The 14,392-nt window shown below is 43.2% G+C and overlaps 1 protein-coding gene across 1 annotated transcript in view; it reads left to right on the forward strand.

The window, feature by feature from the left end:
- Positions 1 to 883: 883 nt before the first annotated feature.
- Positions 884 to 14,392, forward strand: part of LOC138963732 (chorion peroxidase-like) — a 42,517-nt gene continuing 29,008 nt past the window's right edge. Inside the window, exons 1-2 of the mRNA XM_070335582.1 lie at positions 884 to 1,187; positions 14,203 to 14,297. Coding sequence (XP_070191683.1) covers positions 1,118 to 1,187; positions 14,203 to 14,297 — 165 coding nt within the window. The 5' untranslated portion in view covers positions 884 to 1,117. The remainder of the gene's footprint in view (positions 1,188 to 14,202; positions 14,298 to 14,392) is intronic.

The raw sequence follows: 14,392 nt of genomic DNA on the forward strand, positions 1-14,392 counted from the left end.
CACAGTGTCAATGAAAGAACAGGGGCATGGCTGGTTTGGTTGGGGTACACACAGTGTCAATGAAAGAACAGGGGCATGGCTGGTTTGGTTGGGGTACACACAGTGTCAATGAAAGAACAGGGGCATGGCTGGTTTGGTTGGGGTACACACAGTGTCAATGAAAGAACAGGGGCATGGCTGGTTTGGTTGGGGCACGAACATGGGTGCAATAATCATTTCCTTAGTGTATGCGATGTCGCACCACGACCCGCACAACACAACGAAATGTAAGACTACGATCTCTTCAACTCTTCGCACTTGATGAAGTCGTTTTCATGCAATTATTCCCCACTTATTCACACGTCTCTTCTATCTAGTTCGCTTTGATGTCACTTCTATTTGAAACTCACGGAAATGAAGAGACACTATCTTGAAATCTACATTGAACAGGGGGTATTTTGTGTGCCCTGGCTAACAACAAGCAGGACTTTAAATTTCCTGTCCTTTGAGAAGCGAGCCACCGATCAGCTACGAGAAAATCGGGTCACGACCAAGACCATATCCTGTGTATTAGAGGAGAGGGGTGGGGGGGGGGGGAGGTGGTAATTGGGTACAGGGGATGGTGGCCCTGCTGTTGAATGTTAGCATTTGAAAGGTGTATTTTGGGTCTGTCATTTAGAAAACAGATACATTTACCGGGTAACGGGGGAGGGGGGGGGCTCCCAGAGCCCAGGACCCCCCCCCCCGCCCTCTCGCCCTCCTAGATCCTGTCCGTACAATATCACACGCCTCGTTGGCCGAACCACTGTGTCCGTAACTCCATCCGGGCTTCGTTGAGGACGAATGGCGGGAGACCTGAGTATAAAAGTGCCGCGTTCACAGACCATCCGTAGCGTGGCCTTGCTCGTCATCAATGGGAAAGACCCGTATGACAGGACACATCCAGCATCGGACCATCAGCGAATCCCACTATTCTACTCCTGTGTAGGCAGCCACCTGTAGCTTCATCACGGACAGTAACCTGTAGAACCATACGCCCGACTTATTGCTTCATTACGGACAGTGCAGCTTGGGAACGAAGCGTCGGACCGGACAAGGCAGCTAGTCTCGGCAGCAACAACGCTAACACGTGACCACGATGGGCAGTCTCGGCCAACTGTGTCTCCTGGCCCTGGCTGCTTGTACCCTGTACAGCCCTCCCGCCGCACGTAAGCTTTTTAACCTTTGCCGTGCTTCCTGGGTTCACCTGTACCCAGAGACACACTAAAATCATTGTAACTCTGGAACCATTAAAGGTATCGTTTTGAAATTTTAAGTATCTCTCACACACCTAATTTGCTCTCTGTCTGCACATTTTTAGTGTGTACATGACAAAACATTAAAATTAATTGATTATGATAATTTACATAAACACTACCGATGGCGCGGGTTCACACAAACCCATACTTTTAAAGAGTAGTAGTGATTGTAACTATCCCTCTGCCGACGGCGCGGGTTCTGTTACACCCATAATTACCAAAGCGGCGGAACACTAGGGAGATTTAAAAAACGAAACGTCGGGACGTTTCGTTTTGAAGTTGTGGTAAACGTCATCATTTCGGGGGTCTCTCGCTGGAAAGGTGAAGGTCAACTGAAACGGAACGTGGAACGTCAAAACGCAGTCACGTTTTCCACCCCCAAAAAACGAACAATATTTCGTCAACTTTTGTGAGTATTTTTGCACACTAACAGTTTTATTTGTTGGCCATTTTATGCCTTGCTAGATTCATCAACCCTTTCACAGTCTTTCAGCGCTGAGAATGTGTTCATTGGAGGTACTAGGTAGACAACTGTTGTGAACTGAAATATTTTGAAGGGTGCTGATCCTGGTACATTTATCCAACTTCATGGTGAGAAAGCAAATGGCGAAGCAGAAGTAGGTCATCGCATCGAATTTTTATTCTGGCTTCGTATGTGATTTTGTATAAACAAAGTCTGTGTGATTTATTTGGACTGAAAATAATCAAAGTATGCCCGATTCTGGACCACCTCCTAGGGTTTTTTTTTCCATTCTGACCCTCCTATTTATGTTGATGATTTATCGCCCTTCCTTCATTCCGAAACGAAACGTGAATACATCTAAATCTTGTCTGCGGCCTATGCCGTCTCGTTTCACGTTCCCTTTCGCGGGGTGACTCATTCACCAAACGAAACGAGCTGCAAAACGAAACGTGCTGTCTTTTAAATCTCCCTACTGTCTGTCTGCCTGTTTGTCTCCAAGAGACTGTCTGTCTCTCTGTCTGTCTGTCCGTATCTCTCTGTCTGTATGTCTGTTGTCAGTTGCTCTGTCTGTCTGTCTATCTGTCTATCTGTCTATCCGTCTATCTGACTGTCTGTCTATCTGACTGTCTGTCTCTGTCTCTCTCTCTCTGTCTCTCTCTCTCTCTCTGTCTCTCTCTGTCTCTCTCTCTGTCTCTCTCTCTGTCTCTCTCTCTTAGTCTCTGTCTCTCTCTCTTAGTCTCTCGCTCTGTCTCTCTTTCTTAGTCTCTCTCTCTCTCTCTTTCTTAGTCTCTCTTTCTTAGTCTCTCTCTCTCTCTTTCTTAGTCTCTCTCTCGCTCTCTTTCTTAGTCTCTCTCTCTCTCTTTCTTAGTCTCTCTCTCTCTTTCTTAGTCTCTCTCTCTCTCTTTCTTAGTCTCTCTCTCTCTCTTTATTAGTCTCTCTCTCTCTCTCTTTCTTAGTCTCTCTCTCTTTCTTAGTCTCTCTCTCTCTCTTTCTTAGTCTCTCTCTCTCCTTCTTAGTCTCTCTCTTTCTTAGTCTCTCTCTCTCTCTCTTTCTTAGTCTCTCTCTCTCTCTCTCTTTCTTAGTCTCTCTCTCTCTCTTTCTTAGTCTCTCTCTCTCTCTTTCTTAGTCTCTCTCTCTCTCTCTTTCTTAGTCTCTCTCTCTCTCTCTTTCTTAGTCTCTCTCTCTCTCTCTTTCTTTGTCTCTCTCTCTCTCTTTCTTTCTCTCTCTCTCTCTCTTTCTTAGTCTCTTTCTCTCTTTCTTTCTTAGTCTCTCTCTCTTTCTTAGTCTCTCTCTCTCTCTTTTTTAGTCTCTCTCTCTCTTTCTTAGTCTCTCTCTCTCTCTCTCTCTTAGTCTCTCTCTCTCTCTTTCTTAGTCTCTCTCTCTCTCTTTCTTAGTCTCTCTCTCTCTCTCTCTTTCTTAGTCTCTCTCTCTTTCTTAGTCTCTCTCTCTTTTTTAGTCTCTCTCTCTCTTTCTCTCTCTCTTTCTTAGTCTCTCTCTCTCTTTCTTAGTCTCTCTCTCTCTCTTTCTTAGTCTCTCTCTCTCTTTCTTAGTCTCTCTCTCTCTCTTTCTTAGTCTCTCTCTCTCTCTCTTTCTTAGTCTCTCTTTCTCTCTCTCTCTTAGTCTCTCTCTCTCTCTTTCTTAGTCTCTCTCTCTCTCTTTCTTAGTCTCTCTCTCTCTCTCTTTCTTAGTCTCTCTCTCTTTCTTAGTCTCTCTCTCTCTCTTTTTTAGTCTCTCTCTCTCTTTCTCTCTCTCTTTCTTAGTCTCTCTCTCTCTTTCTTAGTCTCTCTCTCTCTCTTTTTTAGTCTCTCTCTCTTTCTTAGTCTCTCTCTCTCTCTTTCTTAGTCTCTCTCTCTCTTTCTCTCTCTCTTTCTTAGTCTCTCTCTCTCTTTCTTAGTCTCTCTCTCTCTCTTTCTTAGTCTCTCTCTCTCTCTTTCTTAGTCTCTCTCTCTCTCTCTCTTTCTTAGTCTCTCAGTCTCTCTCAGTCTCTCCCTCCCCCTCTCCCTCCCCTCTCCCTCCCCTCTCCCTCCCCTGCAAGAAGTCGGTGAAGGGAGAAACTCGATGCACCCACTGAAGTAGCGCTGTGGGTTTCCCTGAACCCACCCCGTCGTCAGAGAAATAAACGGTAAAAACCCTCTTTCAAATGTATGGGTTCAGACAAACCCGCATCGTCGTTAGAGAAATAAACGGTAAAAACCATCTTTCAAATGTATGGGTTCAGACAAACCCGCATCGTCGTTAGAGAAATAAACGGTAAAAACCCTCTTTCAAATGTATGGGTTCAGACAAACCCGCATCGTCGGGCGTGTGTAGTCAAAAGCGGCATCCGGCAAAGGTTAACTGTGTCTTCTTGGCTGCACGACGAAGGGGAAATGTCCACACATGTTATATTCCACAGCTGAAGACGTTTTGCTTTTACTGTTGCTTATTGATTCACTTTTTATCTAAACTGAGCAAAAGAATTATTGCACCAATTTTCGTACATTCATTGCCGTGTCATGATTTACATTTAGTCAAGTTTTGACTAAATGTTTTAACATAGAGGGGGAATTGAGACGAGGGTGGTGGTGTATGTATGTGTCTGTGTGTGTGTGTGTGTCTGTCTGTGTGTGTGTGTGTAGAGCGATTCAGACTAAACTACTGGACCGATCTTTATAAAATTTGACATGAGAGTTCCTGGGAAAGATATCCCCGGACATTGTTTTCATTTTTTCGATAAATACCTTTGATGACGTCATATCCGGCTTTTTGTAAAAGTTGAGGCGGCACTGTCACACCCTCAATTTTCAATCAAATTGATTGAAATTTTGGCAAAGCAATCTTTCACGAAGGCCAGACTTTGGTATTGCATTTCAGCTTGGTGGATTAAAAACTAATGAATGAGTTTGGTCATTAAAAATCGTAAGCTTGTAATTAAATTGTTTTTTATTAAACGATCTAAAAACAATTTAATCTTATTCTTCGTCATTTTCTGATTCCAAAAACATATACATATATGTTATATTTGGATTACAAACAAGCTCTGAAAATAAAATTATGATTAAAATTAATTTTCCGAAATCGATTTAAAAACAATTTCATCTTATTCCTTGTCGGTCCCTGATTCCAAAAACAGATACATTGGTGAATAAAGCAGTGCGTTCAGTTTGATTCTGTTAGTTCGACAGCTTGACTAAATGTTGTTACTTCGCCTTACGCGACTTGTTTGAAACTGTATATGCCATTAAAGGCTTTCACTTGGCTACCGGGCACACTTTTCAGATCAAAGATTTCTGTTGTAGGTATCACGAGACCGCCGCCGAAGTCAGGGTACCCCCAAAATCGACCTGACAAAAACGTAATGACTGTACCAACTAAAAAAAATAGAAAAAAATTCCGAAAAGGCATAACTTGGCAACATTTACAAACGAGGAGAAAGCCAAATTATTTATCTATCCAGAACAGGTTGTTTTCTTTTGTTATCTGGCGTATCTCTTGTGTTATCTGGCGTATCTCTTGTGTTATGTGACGTATCTCTTGTGTTAACTGGCGTATCTCTTGTGTTATCTGACGTATCTCTTGTGTTATCTGGCGTATCTCTTGTGTTATCTGGCGTATCTCTTGTGTTAACTGGCGTATCTCTTGTGTTAACTGGCGTATCTCTTGTGTTATCTGGCGTATCTCTTGTGTTATCTGGCGTATCTCTTGTGTTAACTGGCGTATCTCTTGTGTTAACTGGCGTATCTCTTGTGTTATCTGGCGTATCTCTTGTGTTAACTGGCGTATCTCTTGTGTTAACTGGCGTATCTCTTGTGTTAACTGGCGTATCTCTTGTGTTAACTGGCGTATCTCTTGTGTTAACTGGCGTATCTCTTGTGTTATCTGACGTATCTCTTGTGTTATCTGACGTATCTCTTGTGTTATCTGGCGTATCTCTTGTGTTATCTGACGTATCTCTTGTGTTATCTGACGTATCACTTGTGTTATCTGGCGTATCTCTTGTGTTATCTGACGTATCTCTTGTGTTATCTGACGTATCTCTTGTGTTATCTGACGTATCTCTTGTGCTATGTGGCGTATCTCTTGTGCTATGTGGCGTATCTCTTGTGTTATGTGGCGTATCTCTTGTGTTATCTGACGTATCTCTTGTGTTATCTGGCGTATCTCTTGTGTTATCTGACGTATCTCTTGTGTTATCTGACGTATCTCTTGTGTTATGTCAGTTCTACTGATGCCGGTGTTGAGCAGCATGCAGTAGACAACGAGAGGTTGTCTGCCGTGTAAAGGCAGAAGGAAGCAAGTCCATGAAACATAGTTTCGAGAAAATCGACATTTTCTGTTTGCATCACTGTTTTGGAATGAAAAGCTTTAAATGATTTTTTTGTTTGCTGATAACATGTAGGGCATTATTGTGCGTTTCTGCTATGAATATTAAAACCCTCTTTTGATTCATCACTTAGAAATAATGATTTTTGTGGACTTACTGCCTTTTGCCGAATTAATTCCCTAAACTCATTCACTCAAAGATAATGGTAAAAGGCAGTAAGAGGACATACTGCTTTCTGCCAAATTATATCCCGACTTAAATCTTATTTTAAAAAAATGGCAAAAAGCAGCATTGGACTTACTGCTTTCTGCCATATTATATCCTGGTCGATATATCTGGCTGAGAAAAGGGCATAGAGCAGCAAGTGGACTTACTGCTTTCTGCTAATTTATTATCTCCGAATATTGAAAGTAAAAGAAAATACACGCAACACTGCTTTTGGAACTTTTTTTCAAATGTGACTTTACGTCCAGTGATTTCGTGAATTTCTGAATGCACAAACAACTTCCTTGGTGAACAATTTGTATTTTCTTTTGTGATTAACTGAGACAAATGTTCCCGTTTTCTTAAATTTCAACACATGCTCAAGTTAGTCTTTGTCTTGGTTCCTCGTTTTGCTTATCATTCTGTGGTCGCTCACTCATGATTAACTTTATTGTTAATCCGTTCTTGTGTCATTGATATCGTTTAAAAAGACCATTATTTTTTAATACAAGTCTTGATACTCTCTTTTGATATTCCCAAGACAAATATTGACTTGAACGCAAGTCTTTTAACATGAAAATAAAAATCTAAGAAAACGTTTGCACACACACACGCTTTTTATCTTGCTGCTTGTCTGTAACACACACACACACACACACACACACACACACACACACACACACACACACACACACACACACACGCACACACACACACGCACACACACACACACACACACACACACACACACAGACACAGACACACACACACACCTTTTCTTTCCTTCTCACTGTCTTTCTCGCTTTCGTTTGCTAATAAGAATTAGAATCCAGGATCTGACAATAAGACGTTTTATTTATTGAGTTTGACTAACGATTTCCAAAGGACACAAAATTAAAGTAACAGCATGACAAAAATAACTAGTGTGTCAAGCCGCCATTATACCAGAATTAAGAATAGGTCATCGTGCAGTCTTGATTTCCAAAGTACACAAAATTAAAGCAACAGCATGACAAAAAGAACTGGTTTGACAAGCCGCCATTATACCAGAATTAACAATAGATAATCGTGCAGTCTTGATTTCCAAAGGACACAAAATTAAAGCAACAGCGTGACAAAAAGAAATGGTTTGACAAACCGCCATTATACCAGAGTTAACAATATTATCGTGCAATGTTGACTTTCAGCTGAAGTGTTCCACTTTTGAACAAAATTTGTTTAATTAGTCTTGAAAACGGTGTGATGAACTATATAACCATTTGTAGTTGTACACCATGCGCGCTACATTTGCTAGTATAATTACATAGTAATTCACACACTGTCCACAAACATTGTAGTTGAGTGTTCAACTAGCAAAACCACAAACCTGCAAACTATGATGTAGTATATTCATTTATCACCCCATCTACCCCAGTTACAGTCTACATCCCTTCGAAAACTATTCACTGACATTCTGCCATCCGACTGATGACAATTATCAACTACAGCGATTAACTGGATGTAGATTTTTTTCCATGAGCCTGTTTGGATAACTAACAAACAACATACAATCCCCCCACCTCCTCCCCCTCCTCGTCCCCACGTTCTGCATCTCTGCGCTCAGCATCTGTTTTTGTCAAACTGAAAGTTGTCAGTATTACTCCTCTTCCTCTTCTTTGGCCCATAACAGTCGTATGTTGCTGGCATTTTCATTTGGGCAAGGTCCATTGTGGCCTCTTCTCCTGCAAGCCGAGGTGGTTGTATCTCGCAGTTGCAACCTGCCAGCAACGCTTACACATCTGTCAAATGAAAAAGGCAGCAAAAGTGAGACATTTTATTGACAAATCTCCTCCCCACCCTCCTTCACATCATCCTTTTCCTCTCCCGCGCACATCACCTCCCCCCCCCCCCCCCACCTCCGGGCTACTATAAGGCAAAAAAAAAAAAATAGACTGTTTACGGTAACCCGACCGACCCTATTTTTTTCGCGCGACCCTAGACTTTTTTTTGGCATTTGGGGGAAGAAAAAAAAATCTTTTGTTTTTTTTGCAAAATAACGTAAAAATATGGTTTTTTGGAAGAAAAAAAAAATCCCGACCTACCGACCCTATTTTTTGGGCCTATGTTACCGTAAACAGACCTATTTTTTTTTTGTGCCTAATGACAAACGATTACTGCTGCTGCTGATGATACTAATACTACTGCAACGAAAATGATGTAAAGATGTTGCTCGTTTTAAAATATACCTCTTCAGCCCGAGAAAAGAAAGGAATGAAAAAATGTTGCACGCTATTTTTGGCTGTGTCAGTGAAACATACCTTGTTTTGGGCCCTTGAACATAAAGGGGCAGTGGTGGCGAGTATCCCTCAGACTGTGTGCTGCAGCTGTCGTCGCTGCCTGTCCCACTTCGAATCACATTTCTGTCAAATACAAGAGGACATAATACTTATTCCGATGGTTGGAAGCACAAAGAGACCGGAGAACAATCCTCCAGTATAATGTCATACTGTTCCAGATCTAACACGCTGTCAGTGCTCAAGACCACACAAGTCACTCATTCTAGATCAAAACAACTATCTCTTTGTATTAGAAACATGCTAAATGCATCCATAAATATCATGATGAAAATAGCAGAAGTGAATAGTCAAGAAGTCACGGTAGAAGTAGCGTACAACAACAAAACTATAATAAATGGGCATTTGAACTATGGCATTTTACTTGCTAGCTCCGTAATGCAAGTGCACATTGGAATACCCAAATCAGTCAGAAAATCAGTGTTGTCGTTGTAAATTCCCATACACCTATTGAGAGAGAGTCATTTCAGATCGGAACGCAAAACTGCCAACAACAAAAATGAAACAAACAAACCAACTTACTGTTGCTTCGGATAGTTGAACACGTCGGCAGCAGCTCTCATCGCCATTTTCCCCGACAAAGGCCAGGGAAATAATGATACAATAAGCTTAGTTCTGATTGGTTAACCGCAGTCAGGATTACAAAAGGGTGAACGCGATTGGCTAATGGACATAGAGCGCTAAACCATGCACACTCGTTTTGAGGCTTGCAAGGAAGTAAGTCCAGTGCAAACCTGAAAACCAAAAGTCCCTGGACTTGCTTCCATTTGCCAATTTTTATCCTTCGATAAATTGTTTTTAGTGGACTTACTTCTTCAAAAAGTCCATAAATATTGATCGCACATCTTAGAAATTTTGACACAAGATGCGCCTTTTTCCCCTCTGCATTATGATATGAAAATCTCATTTTTACCAAATTTGGACTTACTGCCTTCTGCCAATACACGGCAGTTGTGGCGTCCATGTTGAGGGGTACCAGGACAACGAGAGGTTGTGGCGTCCATGTTGAGGGGTACCAGGACAACGAGAGGTTGTGGCGTCCATGTTGAGGGGTACCAGGACAACGAGAGGTTGTGGCGTCCATGTTGAGGGGTACCAGGACAACGAGAGGTTGTGGCGTCCATGTTGAGGGGTACCAGGACAACGAGAGGTTGTGGCGTCCATGTTGAGGGGTACCAGGACAACGAGAGGTTGTGGCGTCCATGTTGAGGGGTACCAGGACAACGAGAGGTTGTGGCGTCCATGTTGAGGGGTACCAGGACAACGAGAGGTTGTGGCGTCCATGTTGAGGGGTACCAGGACAACGAGAGGTTGTGGCGTCCATGTTGAGGGGTACCAGGACAACGAGAGGTTGTGGCGTCCATGTTGAGGGGTACCAGGACAACGAGAGGTTGTGGCGTCCATGTTGAGGGGTACCAGGACAACGAGAGGTTGTGGCGTCCATGTTGAGGGGTACCAGGACAACGAGAGGTTGTGGCGTCCATGTTGAGGGGTACCAGGACAACGAGAGGTTGTGGCGTCCATGTTGAGGGGTACCAGGACAAAAAGCGCTGTATTTCACCAATGCCTCAATGGATTGCTTCGGTAACATTTCGCATCGTTACAGATATTTTTTGAGATGATAAGCAATCTTCCGGAAAATGTTTCAAAACATGTCATAAGTTTAAAAGTTTACACACACAAAAAGTCACGACTTTGCATGCGTACAGACAAATAAATGTTACAAATACTGCCAAAGTTTCATATAAATACAATCACTAGTTTACGTTTGATAGTCCCGTAAACACGATCAAATATTTTTGGAGGATTGCAGTGCGACAGGCATGTCCAGTCATCCGTGACCGCAGCATGTTTTGAGAGGCATTCAGCGATAACCGCTGTCAATAGCAAACAGCCTGAACGTTCCATTTTTTTCTCGTGTGTGTACATGGCTTGCAACTGTCCATCAGTCGTCATGCTCAAATGAAACTCAGGCAGTTCTTGTAACAACCATTTGTCTGTATGCATGCACAATCATGAAGTTTTAGGATGTAAATTCACAAACCTGTGACGGGTTTAAAAAACATTTTTCGGAAGAGTGCATAACATCTGCGCACAAGCATGAAGTGAACCAAAATTTCACCCAGGGTAAAGTCGAGTATGTAGACTTCAGCTCCTGAAAGTTTCGAACCAATCCATTTATAAGTATTGCTGAAATAAAACGTTTTTTGTCATGGTACACCTCAACATGGACGCAAAATCCTCTCGTTTTTTACTGATCATGCGTTCCACACCTGCATCAGTAGAAATGACATAACACAAGAGATACGGAAGATAGCTAAACAAAACAACCTGTTCTGGATAGATAAATGATTTTTCTTTCTTCTCGTATGTAAAAGTTGCCAAGCTAGCTGCGCCTATTCTGAATTGTTGTCGACTTTTTAATTGGTACCTGACGTTATTGTCAGGTCGATTTGGGGTGTACCCTTACTTCGGTAGCGGTCACGTAATACCTAAAACAGAAATCTTTGATCTGAAAAGTGTGCAAGGTAGCGAAGTAAAGGGCCTTTAATGGCATATAAAGTTTGAATATCATGACACGGGAATGAATGTGGGGTACGAAAATGGGTGCAATCATTTGTTTGCTCAGTTCATGTACTAAAGAAGCCTCCATAGGCGAACACTTTGACTTATACCTGTGCTGTTGCTGTCTCGGTAGGTACATTATACCTGTGTTGCTGTCTCGGTAGGTACATTATACCTGTGTTGCTGTCTCGGTAGGTACATTATACCTGTGTTGCTGTCTCGGTAGGTACATTATACCTGTGTTGCTGTCTCGGTAGGTACATTATACCTGTGTTGCTGTCTCGGTAGGTACATTATACCTGTGTTGCTGTCTCGGGAGGTACATTATACCTGTGTTGCTGCTGTCTCGGTAGGTACATTATACCTGTGTTGCTGCTGTCTCGGTAGGTACATTATACCTGTGTTGCTGTCTCGGTAGGTACATTATACCTGTGTTGCTGTCTCGGTAGGTACATTATATACCTGTGTTGCTGTCTCGGTAGGTACATTATACCTGTGTTGCTGCTGTCTCGGTAGGTACATTATACCTGTGTTGCTGTCTCGGTAGGTACATTATACCTGTGCTGCTGTCTCGGTAGGTACATTATACCTGTGCTGCTGTCTCGGTAGGTACATTATACCTGTGTTGCTGTCTCGGTAGGTACATTATACCTGTGTTGCTGCTGTCTCAGTAGGTACATTATACCTGTGTTGCTGTCTCGGTAGGTACATTATACCTGTGCTGTTGCTGTCTCGGTAGGTACATTATACCTGTGTTGCTGTCTCGGTAGGTACATTATACCTGTGTTGCTGTCTCGGTAGGTACATTATACCTGTGTTGCTGTCTCGGTAGGTACATTATACCTGTGTTGCTGTCTCGGGAGGTACATTATACCTGTGTTGCTGCTGTCTCGGTAGGTACATTATACCTGTGTTGCTGTCTCGGTAGGTACATTATACCTGTGTTGCTGTCTCGGGAGGTACATTATACCTGTGTTGTTGCTGTCTCGGTAGGTACATTATACCTGTGTTGCTGTCTCGGTAGGTACATTATACCTGTGTTGCTGTCTCGGGAGGTACATTATACCTGTGTTGCTGTCTCGGTAGGTACATTATACCTGTGTTGCTGTCTCGGGAGGTACATTATACCTGTGTTGCTGTCTCGGTAGGTACATTATACCTGTGTTGCTGTCTCGGTAGGTACATTATACCTGTGCTGCTGTCTCGGTAGGTACATTATACCTGTGTTGCTGTCTCGGTAGGTATACATTATAACTGTGTTGCTGTCTCGGGAGGTACATTATACCTGTGTTGCTGTCTCGGTAGGTACATTATACCTGTGTTGCTGTCTCGGGAGGTACATTATACCTGTGTTGCTGTCTCGGTAGGTACATTATACCTGTGTTGCTGTCTCGGTAGGTACATTATACATGTGCTGCTGCTGTCTCGGGAGGTACATTATACCTGTGTTGCTGTCTCGGTAGGTACATTATACCTGTGTTGCTGTCTCGGTAGGTACATTATACCTGTGTTGCTGTCTCGGTAGGTACATTATACCTGTGCTGCTGTCTCGGTAGGTACATTATACCTGTGTTGCTGTCTCGGGAGGTACATTATACCTGTGTTGCTGTCTCGGTAGGTACATTATACCTGTGTTGCTGTCTCGGTAGGTACATTATACCTGTGTTGCTGTCTCGGTAGGTACATTATACCTGTGTTGCTGTCTCGGTAGGTACATTATACCTGTGTTGCTGTCTCGGGAGGTACATTATACCTGTGCTGCTGCTGTCTCGGTAGGTACATTATACCTGTGTTGCTGTCTCGGTAGGTACATTATACCTGTGTTGCTGTCTCGGTAGGTACATTATACCTGTGTTGCTGTCTCGGGAGGTACATTATACCTGTGCTGCTGTCTCGGTAGGTACATTATACCTGTGTTGCTGTCTCGGTAGGTACATTATACCTGTGTTGCTGTCTCGGTAGGTACATTATACCTGTGTTGCTGTCTCGGGAGGTACATTATACCTGTGTTGCTGTCTCGGTAGGTACATTATACCTGTGTTGCTGTCTCGGGAGGTACATTATACCTGTGTTGCTGTCTCGGGAGGTACATTATACCTGTGTTGCTGTCTCGGTAGGTACATTATACCTGTGTTGCTGTCTCGGGAGGTACATTATACCTGTGTTGCTGTCTCGGGAGGTACATTATACCTGTGTTGCTGTCTCGGGAGGTACATTATACCTGTGTTGCTGTCTCGGGAGGTACATTATACCTGTGTTGCTGTCTCGGGAGGTACATTATACCTGTGCTGCTGTCTCGGTAGGTACATTATACCTGTGCTGCTGTCTCGGGAGGTACATTATACCTGTGCTGCTGTCTCGGTAGGTACATTATACCTGTGTTGCTGTCTCGGTAGGTACATTATACCTGTGCTGCTGTCTCGGTAGGTACATTATACCTGTGCTGCTGTCTCGGTAGGTACATTATACCTGTGCTGCTGCTGTCTCGGTAGGTACATTATACCTGTGTTGCTGTCTCGGTAGGTACATTATACCTGTGTTGCTGTCTCGGTAGGTACATTATACCTGTGCTGCTGCTGTCTCGGGAGGTACATGAGGCTTGTTTCAACAATGAAAAGTTAAGTGTTTGCAACATTACTCATTGAATGTCAACGTCAGGCATTGAAATGATGTGGTGGATGCTGATGACGCTCGCCGTGACCATCACGCGAGATTTCCCCACTCAGGGGTTAGAGCGGAGCTAATAACACGTTGTAACAAGTCGACTGAGAACACAGAGCAGGAATCCGGGACAATTCAATGTTGTTTCTCAACGTTTAACCCCGAAACAAACATACAAACAAACAAACAAACAAACAAACAAACAAAACCTGCATGGGATATTTACAGATATCTGAATTGAACTTTTCTTGCAAGTGCTGTGTTTTTGTAAGGTCAGCAAATACTGTTCGCGGGTTGAATCCTTGACCGACTCTACTCGATCAGTCCTAGCATCATGCCCTGTCCGAGAAAATGTAGCTATGACAAAAACCGTTGTTACTGGTGTCTTTCGGGCAGATTGTCGTATTGTCGGAGATCCCGAAATGATGGCAGCGGGCATGGCGGGGCTCATCAAAGATTACTGGTTCGACATGAAGGAGCGTGGTAGAACGGTAAGACACTTTCTTCATCTCTATCTGCACCCCCCCCCCTCACTCCACACCCCCCCCCCTTCTGAACTGTCTGTCTGTCTGTCTGTCTGTGTCCG

The sequence above is a fragment of the Littorina saxatilis genome, linkage group LG4 (assembly GCF_037325665.1).
Source record: "Littorina saxatilis isolate snail1 linkage group LG4, US_GU_Lsax_2.0, whole genome shotgun sequence".
NCBI classification, from domain to species: Eukaryota; Metazoa; Mollusca; class Gastropoda; order Littorinimorpha; family Littorinidae; genus Littorina; species Littorina saxatilis.